At 38.1% G+C, this 9876-nt stretch overlaps 1 protein-coding gene across 3 annotated transcripts; it reads right to left on the bottom strand.

Annotated features, from left to right (window-relative positions):
- Nucleotides 1–7651, bottom strand: LOC117431245 (decapping and exoribonuclease protein). Of its 3 annotated transcripts, none has more exons than XM_058995891.1 (7): nucleotides 7632–7651; nucleotides 5099–5545; nucleotides 4416–4642; nucleotides 3793–4012; nucleotides 3127–3262; nucleotides 2922–3016; nucleotides 1–2805 (listed from the first exon to the last, which is right to left on the bottom strand). In XM_058995891.1, the coding sequence occupies exons 2-7, from the start codon at nucleotides 5518–5520 to the stop codon at nucleotides 2685–2687; spliced, it is 1221 nt and encodes a 406-aa protein (XP_058851874.1). In that variant the 5' UTR covers nucleotides 5521–5545; nucleotides 7632–7651; the 3' UTR covers nucleotides 1–2684. The 3 variants fall into 3 exon arrangements, with proteins under 3 accessions (XP_058851874.1, XP_033907888.2, XP_058851873.1); XM_034051997.3 differs by lacking the exon at nucleotides 7632–7651 and adding an exon at nucleotides 6194–6318; XM_058995890.1 differs by lacking the exon at nucleotides 7632–7651 and adding an exon at nucleotides 5949–6089.
- Nucleotides 7652–9876: the final 2225 nt, after the last annotated feature.

Below are 9876 nucleotides of genomic sequence, written 5' to 3'. Positions count from 1 at the left end.
TCAAAGTAAAACACAATATACACATTTATTTTAGCAGAAACATTTGTAAAGCTGCCTTACAGTTAGTGCACAACAGTTTATCTCGTCATTTATTTCTGAACAGACGCCCTTATCCAGGGCGACTTACAATTGTTACAAGATATCACATTATTTTTTACACACACTTAACCATTTATACAGTTGAGTTTTTACTGGAGCAATCTCTCCAACCTGGGATTGAAGCCACGACCCTCCAGTCAAGAGCCCAGAGCCCTAACCACTACTCCACACTGCTGCCCACTTAAACCCTCATAATGTTGCCTGCTGTATTGTCCATTTTTTTTTTTGTAATTTCATTAATGTATTAACTCAAGTTTCTTTGTTAAAACAATACAAACACATATAAAATAAAACACAAGAAGTACTACAACCATCCTATTATTATATTTATTAGCAAACGCCCTTATCCAGGGCGACTTACAATAGTTACAAGATATCACATTATACAGATATCACATTATTTTTTTACACACACTTACCCATTTATACAGTTGAGTTTTTACTGGAGCACTCTCTCCCACCTGGGATTGAACCCACGACCCTCCAGTCAAGAGCCCAGAGCCCTAACCACTACTCCACACTGCTGCCCACTTAAACCCTCATAATGTTGCCTGCTGTTTTGTTCAATTTTTTTTTGTTTGTAATTTCATTAATGTATTAACTCAAGTTTCTTTGTTAAAACAATACAAACACATATAAAATAAAACACAAGAAGTACTACAACCATCCTATTATTATTATTATTATTATTATTATTATTATTATTATTAGCAGACACCCTTATCCAGGGTGACTTACAATAGTTACAAGATATCACATTATACAGATATCACATTATACAGATATCACATTATTATTATTATTTTACTGTTTTTTTTTTTAAAGACAATTATAATACAAATCTGACACATCTGTAAACAGCTGTATGTATGGGGGTGCAAAGAACATATCAGATATATTGGAGTAAATGTAGTATTTATTACTATAATACCAGTGACTGATATTTCCCTATACAATCCTGTGTTTAATTCTCTGATTACAGGCTACTACTGATGTCAGTGGAATGAGAATTTTCAGCATTTTCTTTGAAATATCTGCTGGTTTCAAAGTGCTTTGACGGTTTCAAATAGGCAATGCAGAACTTCATAGCACACAGCAAATTGCCAACACTATGAGGAAGACCATCTCTGTTAAAATTATTGTATTTCTTGCTCTTATTGTATTACTTGTATTGTAACACTTGAATGTATTTGCTTGCGATTGTAAGTCGCCCTGGATAAGGGCGTCTGCTAAGAAATAAATAATAATAATAATCCTCAGATCATACTTGGCAGAGATCAATGAACCGCTACCGGTGGAAACGATCCCTCACGTCGAGTTGGACTCTATTCTGGCACAATTTATATGTGCAACTACACAATTATAGTTGATTCTGACAGCAACAAATTATTAATAAAATGTATTTTTTGTTTGACTTGTGATTTTTATTATTATTTGTTTATTTAGCAGACGCTTTTATCCAAGGTGACTTACAGAGACTCGTCCTTGTGATGTCATGGAACTCCTTGGTGGCTTTTTACAATGTGGTTATGTACAGTAGCTTATACTTTATTCTCTATGTAAAACACCAAAGTTTATAGGGAAATTATCGTTAATAAAAGTATATTTTATTAAACGTTTAAACTTGTAGCCTTTATACAAATGACCACAGTCATTTTACACTGTGATATTATTCAAATGCTTTCCCAATGTTAATACAGCACGCTTCTAATGTTTGTATTAGTACTGGTAGTATTGTTATTTCCTCGTACAATACGTTTTTAAACTAGTATTTTTTCATCCTTGTGTTTCTGTTGGTGGACAGTGAGGGGAGTTTATTGTAAAGCGAGCATTGTTTCAGTTGTGTGCCTACCCTGTAACAATAAACTGCGTCGAGTCTAGATATGTATCTTGGATTTCTTTGTATATTTTATTCTCGATATTCCCCATGCTAATTATGATGCAGTTCGGATGGTTCTTTTTGCATATTAAAATAATTACAAAAATGGTTTTACAGATTTTGACCAAACAGCCTTTATGAAACAAATGGTAACATGTAAGAGCACAATGAGGTCTGTAGATGTTCCTGCAAAAATACACTATTGTACAGCCAATGTATGCAATATACATTGGGGGGGGGGGGGGCAATGATATGAAAATTGTATATCATGTGTCATACTGAATTTTGCATTATTTTGAGCGTTTTGATGTTTTAAAACTGCGTCTCATTTATAATACAGAAAGTTCACATTTTTAAAATATATTAATAATAGCGTAAGTAATGAACCGCTGAAGCATGCGCATATCTATGTGTGGTGTTTGCCTATGAGACTGACCATGATTGGTATGTATAGGGCTTGTTGAATATTCATATAAAATAAACTGGGGTTGTGAATACCTGCTTCTATTCCACACACACCTGAAGTGAGGTAAAACCACCTTAAGTTCACAATTCAACAGTAATAGCAAATAATGAAATACATTAAAAACGTGGACAAAAAATACCAGACAAAATGCTTTTTTAATTGTTAGGAATTCCAGGACATTAAAATAATGCACACCTTACTGTACAAACTGTGACTTTACTAAAGAAAGACTGTTGGAAATCAGGAACCCTGCTTTGTCATTTCCCTCACATACCAATCATGCAAGAAAGTATATTCAGAGTCCTTGTGAACTGAATAAGAGACATCCTTATAAGGTTCCCAAGAGAAAAGATACACCACCCTAAAGACAACAAATAATAAGCATTAGCATCAGAAGGCACAGGACATACTAACCAGTGAGAAACGGCATGGATGAATGATCATAGGAACACATTGTGAACTCCTGTAATTCCTTACCTGTAATCATCCTGAGTAACAACCTTCTTTACAAAGGACAGAAAGGCGTTGCAGAGATTCATACAAACGTTTGGTTTCCAACAATTTTGCTCATGCTGCATGGAAAAAATAGACAGTTAACCAATGTTTTAGCATAACAATATTAAGAGTCATCACACAAAATGGAAAGAACCGAGTCAAAGCTGATGGATCAAACTCTACTAACCTTTATCAATTGAGAAATCTTGGCAGTTTCAAAAGTCTCAAGCGAGACCACAAGCCCATCGTTATCTCTGAAGCCAGCAATGATTCGGGGCACACCAGGTAGGAAGGACTGTGCCCACCATTTCAATAGCTTGTACCTAACAGGAAAAAGCAATCGTTTACAGGCTGTTAATATTAAAAGAAACTGGAAGGAACAACTGTTTACAACAATAACTTAAAACAGTTTTGTTGTAACAATATTTGTTTTTAACAGTTTTGCCTCCAACATGTAGCTGAAGGTAAATGTTAATAGCCTCTGGTCATACGCATATTCCCATGACCATGGGCTAAAATCCAAACCATAAGTCACATTCAGCTGCCAGTACACTCTGCTCATGGAATGGATTTCACAGGTTCTGATTACAGGAAAGCTGTGGGGACAATTCTATGTTATTGCCTCATAGAAAACAGGACAGCAAGACTCAGGTTTTATTACCTTAAATATTATTTAAGAACTATCCTGCTTCGTTGGGAAAGGATTCAAATTTTTAAAAGCCTCCATGGCAGCTGAACGGAAACGTATTCTGGATCTACACTTTTGTATTGTTGTTTTCCATCTTTCTAAAGCTGGTTTAAATTGAAATGCTCCACCGCAGACGTGCAGACGTAGGGCTAGGAGGCTGCTGACCTGTGCAAGTTACTGCGTTGCTTTGGGGTGCAGATTTCAGCAGATGTTTTCAACTCTACGTAATAACCCGGCGCAGCCTTGAATCGGGAACTGTCGTCTCTGCAGTCAACCTCTCCAGAAAACAACAGGGAGTGATCAGTCAGCTTGGTCTGCACAACCGTACAGAAAGCTTCATTGGTGTTCACCACCCCACTGGGATCTGGCAGGCCACTGGGCTCATCTGAAAACAATTAAACCGACACCGTTCAAACAGGACTCTTAGAGCTCGATTCCCAAAGCTATTTACTCCAAATTGTGATTAGCACAATTTTTGTCTGAAACCCCCACCCCACCATTTACAATTCTAAAATTAATAATATACAGCTTTAGACTACTCACATTTTATTGTGTGTGTTTTTGCTATCTGAAAAAAACATGCTTATGACAATTTGGAGTAAATAGCTCTGAGAATTTGGCCCTTAATGTTGCAGAATAATACAGAAAACAAAAGCATACAGTTCATAAAGGTAACAGTAACAAGAATGCCCTCTGCTTGCATCTTTGAACTAGTTAGCAGTGGGCAACTAATTCAATGACATGTACATTCCCAGCCCTCCTCCCCCTCCACCTCCCCCTTTGTATACCTGCACACATGTACTGCTCAAACTTGTATCCCCAGTACATCATTTCAGCATGCCTCTCGGTGCGGTTCTCCCTGTTCCTCCTGGCTGCTTCAGTCTCCACCTCACTGATGTAATAGGTCCCATTGAACAGGGTCACTGCCAACAGCCAGCCCTCCTGGGTCTCATAGGGAGTTGTGAGGAGCTTGGTCAGATGTCCACGCCACGTGACAAAGTCTGCACTCAGCCGACTGAATAATAATAACAATAAGAAATATAATTAATCAAACCCTGTAAAAGTAATTCCATACCCTTGACTACTTGGACATTCAACTGCATCATCAGTTAGACGATTCTCCTAAAATACCCTTTGCCTATATTTGTAACCTCTGAGATCATATTGTCTGCTTATTGACCACTGACTGCCATGATCACAAGCCAGGCATTGAGGCACATTGTGATTACATGGAGTACATATCAGAGGGCTGACCCGATCTTCAAAATTCCAATGCTCGATGGACTTCCATCGAGGAGTCAATGGCCGGAGGGTAATCTTACTTGGACAGATAAAATGGTCTTACATAGGGGAGTTAGCTGGAGAAGGTAGGTACCCATTGAAATGTGTAAAATTCTACTCAATCTATGTCACAGCTTAGGAAACACAAAGAAATTCGTCTAAACAGTAGACCATTCAAAAGTATTAATACCATGAAGAGCCAGATGCATCGCCATCCACAGGTGTCCTCTGAAGTTTAGATCTGTTTTCTAAAATCCACCTCAGCAAATGATCCAGTCTTTCCTTAATGCCATCGTCCCGCTTTATGAAACGGTCAGTGTAGCCATCTCTCAGGTTAAAGTTGGGGCACTGATCTGCTTCAACGTAATGCCTCAGCATTCTGGCGTCATTGAAAAACCTGCGGCTGGAGTCCAGGGAAAAGTACCCTACCTCTACAGGTTGCTTATAAAGTGGAAAATCCATGTCGTAAAGGTGTCTCCTCACACTTAACACTGGAGAATGTAAAAAGGCAACACTGGAAGACACATCACTGGAACAATTTGACCTGACGTACTTTCCTTCCTTTTTTCTTTTATATGGAGGCTGACCTGTAAATCTGGAATGACGATCCATTTCCCTCCTGAATCAGTTCAACAATCTATAAAAAATAAACCAAGGAAACGATATGTTAGCAAAGAAAAAATATAAAAGGCAAAACTACCAGCATCAAACAACAAGTACTGGGGAAAAGGGACTCAGAAAATGAACCTGCTAATATGTGGCATGTTTTTTTTTTTTTTTTTTCACATTTCACAATGGTATAAAACAGGTTAATTCCCCACCTTCATCTCTTTGGTGAGTTTGACTTTTACGTATATATTGTGCTGTCTGGCCCCTACCTGCATTCTCTACATATAACTTGCAACGTGCAAACTTCAAATCTGAATCAAATTAACCCATAAGAAAAAAAGAAAGAAAGAAGAAACTCCAGGGCCAAAGAGATTGCAAAGATATACACGCAGACTCTCACACAAACATTGGAGACACATACAGTACTTAACTGAGCTTCGGACAGACAGCGAGTGTATGTCTGTTTACCGCCGACCTGCACAGAGATCTGTCTGAGCAAGATATACTCCACTAACTGGAAACTGATCAACATTTTGCAAGCCCAGAGCGCCATATACAAACGAGATCCGTGACTCAGTGACTCAGCACTGCACTGACTCAGTCTAAAAGACAAAAAAACAAACAACAACAACTCTAAAATATTATTATTCGTTCAGTTATGTACATCATTACACACCTCAGATTGACGCTGCTTGTGGTCAGATTATCCCCGACTGCATTTAGGACACCCGGAAGCACAACATTTTGGCGACAGAGTAAATATATGACGTCAAATACCGTCGACACAGCTGCCAAAAACGTCATCTTTCGACGGATGAAGCGGAAGGAAAGAGAATGCGATTGTTTATGCGTAGAAACGCGAGATGAAAGTACGTTTGTATTTGTTTTTAGGTTAAAGCATGGTTATTATTATTATCTGTCGAGAAGTTATGTGAGGTATTAGTTTCTACTAAGGCTGCCGTACCAGATTCAGTGTTGAATTTAATAGTTATGGTTTCAATCTACGTAGAGATTTTTAAAATGTATTTTACAATGTACTGACAGTTGTACTGATTAATTTTTTAGGACATTGAGTCCCTAGTATCACGTGTTCTGTAATGTATAAATAAAAGTTCCTACCACCAGAAACCAGTGCAACAAGATTGCACGCATTGCATTGGTTATGTGGGAAGCACATATTTGTGTTTGGCAAGGTTTAACAGGGCTAAAATATATATCCTGTTAGAGATAGAGACAGGGCTCAAACATTTTACACTCACCCTCCCCCTACCCCCAACTAAACACATTAAATACAATTTAGAACATGTATGAATGCCTTTTTTTTCTTTTAGCAATTAAAAGTAAAAAAAAACAACAAGGTAATCGAAAAAACGCAATTTTCCAATGTAGTCATTTGCAAAATATTTTAAAACAATTTTAGATTACGTTCTGACATATATGGCTTAAAATTAGTTTAAAAAAAAAAAAAAAAAAGTATTTGGACTCCGGATGTGCCTGTTGACACCAAGGCAGCCCCTATAATGCCTCGTTTTGCTGTTTCCTCGCAATCTTTTCAACGACACTCTGCCTCCCATAGTTTTAAAATATCGGCTCTACAGCATTACTCAAGAAAAAACACTGGGTGATCGGCAGTTTGTAAAAAAAAATACTTCCATTTAACTTTATTCTGTTTTTTTTTTAATTAACCTACAATATATTTTTGTCAGTTCATTAAAATATGTGGGGAGACTAATTTTAGAAACTATATAGCAACTAAGACTAGCTAAATATGCAACGTTGTTGCTTTCTTGGAACTGCACTAGTTTCAGTTTTCTCTGCTACCGGAATGAATTGAAAGACCAGGGGGAATCCTCATGTTATACCTGAGGTTCGAACTGATGCCTTTGCAGTGGTGTTTGCAGAGGACTACACAATAAAAGCCCTGGCTACTGAAGCACGAAGAGAGACCTTGGGAACGATGCAGTAATTCTTAGAGAGAGTATTGCTCTCTTGCACGGACTTGAGTTTCAACAAAGACTGTTTGTTCCTGGACCAAGAAATTATGTAAGTAAATAACTATTTTATCCAACAAGCGTGCAGAAGAAAAACACAGTGGCAAACCATTTTTTTCTTACTGTTATTGGAGAATGCAGAAAGATGACTTCCCATGTGAAACTTGAATTCAGTATCACATCCATGACACCACTGGTGCAGAGTTAGTACAGTGGTAAGAGTGGACCATATAGGGACATAAGGGTGTTGCTGGGCCAATTTGCCTAGTGCCCTTGACTAAATCCCTTTTTTGTTTTGTTTCTTTAGCGTTCCAACAATTTCAGGCACCTCACTGCGCCTGGCAGATACATGACAGCAGATACCTTTAGAAAATGTATCATCTGCTTCATATCTTGGACCACATTTTGAAGAGATTTTCTTACCAATGGTCAAGTCAATCACAGCTGTAAATTACTAGTATGTTTTTCAAATGTCAAATTATGACACTTCTAGTTTATAGATTTTAGTTCAGTAAATTTCAAGAAGATAAATATTGACCAATGCCTTGATCAGGGTAGGCTTGACTAGTTTGTTATCACTTGAGCTCAAATCAGTCACATTTTTAGCATTCAGATTTTTTATTTTTATTTTAAATGTGTAGATGCCAAAATCATACCATCTAAAGTGTGTAGATGCCCTTTGAAAAATAATTAATAACTAAGTTTTATAAGGGGTTTATTTCGATTCCAAAAAAATTTGACTGATTTGAGCTCAACAAGTTGCAGTCAAATGTACCCGAATGAAGGCACTGGTCACAGTGTCAAATTATATTTATATACAGTGCCTTGCGAAAGTATTCGGCCCCCTTGAACTTTGCGACCTTTTGCCACATTTCAGGCTTCAAACATAAAGATATGAAACTGTAATTTTTTGTGAAGAATCAACAACAAGTGGGACACAATCATGAAGTGGAACGAAATTTTTTGGATATTTCAAACTTTTTTAACAAATAAAAAACTGAAAAATTGGGCGTGCAAAATTATTCAGCCCCCTTAAGTTAATACTTTGTAGCGCCACCTTTTGCTGCGATTACAGCTGTAAGTCGCTTGGGGTATGTCTCTATCAGTTTTGCACATCGAGAGACTGACATTTTTGCCCATTCCTCCTTGCAAAACAGCTCGAGCTCAGTGAGGTTGGATGGAGAGCATTTGTGAACAGCAGTTTTCAGTTCTTTCCACAGATTCTCGATTGGATTCAGGTCTGGACATTGACTTGGCCATTCTAACACCTGGATATGTTTATTTGTGAACCATTCCATTGTAGATTTTGCTTTATGTTTTGGATCATTGTCTTGTTGGAAGACAAATCTCCGTCCCAGTCTCAGGTCTTTTGCAGACTCCATCAGGTTTTCTTCCAGAATGGTCCTGTATTTGGCTCCATCCATCTTCCCATCAATTTTAACCATCTTCCCTGTCCCTGCTGAAGAAAAGCAGGCCCAAACCATGATGCTGCCACCACCATATTTGACAGTGGGGATGGTGTGTTCAGGGTGATGAGCTGTGTTGCTTTTACGCCAAACATAACGTTTTGCATTGTTGCCAAAAAGTTCGATTTTGGTTTCATCTGACCAGAGCACCTTCTTCCACATGTTTGGTGTGTCTCCCAGGTGGCTTGTGGCAAACTGTAAATGACACTTTTTATGGATATCTTTAAGAAATGGCTTTCTTCTTGCCACTCTTCCATAAAGGCCAGATTTGTGCAGTATACGACTGATTGTTGTCCTATGGACAGAGTCTCCCACCTCAGCTGTAGATCTCTGCAGTTCATCCAGAGTGATCATGGGCCTCTTGGCTGCATCTCTGATCAGTCTTCTCCTTGTATGAGCTGAAAGTTTAGAGGGATGGCCAGGTCTTGGTAGATTTGCAGTGGTCTGATACTCCTTCCATTTCAATATTATCGCTTGCACAGTGCTCCTTGGGATGTTTAAAGCTTGGGAAATCTTTTTGTATCCAAATCCGGCTTTAAACTTCTCCACAACAGTATCTCGGACCTGCCTGGTGTGTTCCTTGTTCTTCACGATGCTCTCTGCGCTTTAAACGGACCTCTGAGACTATCACAGTGCAGGTGCATTTATACGGAGACTTGATTACACACAGGTGGATTCTATTTATCATCATTAGTCATTTAGGTCAACATTGGATCATTCAGAGATCCTCACTGAACTTCTGGAGAGAGTTTGCTGCACTGAAAGTAAAGGGGCTGAATAATTTTGCACGCCCAATTTTTCAGTTTTTTATTTGTTAAAAAAGTTTGAAATATCCAAAAAATTTCGTTCCACTTCATGATTGTGTCCCACTTGTTGTTGATTCTTCACAAAAAATTACAGTT

This window comes from Acipenser ruthenus, chromosome 22 (genome assembly GCF_902713425.1).
Source record: "Acipenser ruthenus chromosome 22, fAciRut3.2 maternal haplotype, whole genome shotgun sequence".
Taxonomy (NCBI): Eukaryota; Metazoa; Chordata; class Actinopteri; order Acipenseriformes; family Acipenseridae; genus Acipenser; species Acipenser ruthenus.
The sequence above is the reverse complement of the archived record's forward strand: the minus strand, read 5'-3'. Positions and strand labels throughout refer to the sequence as shown.

Excerpts from the sequence above, each read along its gene's own strand:
- LOC117431245 (XM_058995891.1), bottom strand. The coding sequence starts at position 5,520 with ATGGATCGTCATTCCAGATTTACAGGTCAGCCTCCATATAAAAGAAAA. Across the intron at positions 4,643-5,098 it reads GATGCATCTGGCTCTTCATG|TCGGCTGAGTGCAGACTTTG; the intron begins GTATTAATACTT and ends ATTATTATTCAG. Across the intron at positions 3,017-3,126 it reads AGATTTCTCAATTGATAAAG|CATGAGCAAAATTGTTGGAA; the intron begins GTTAGTAGAGTT and ends TTTTCCATGCAG.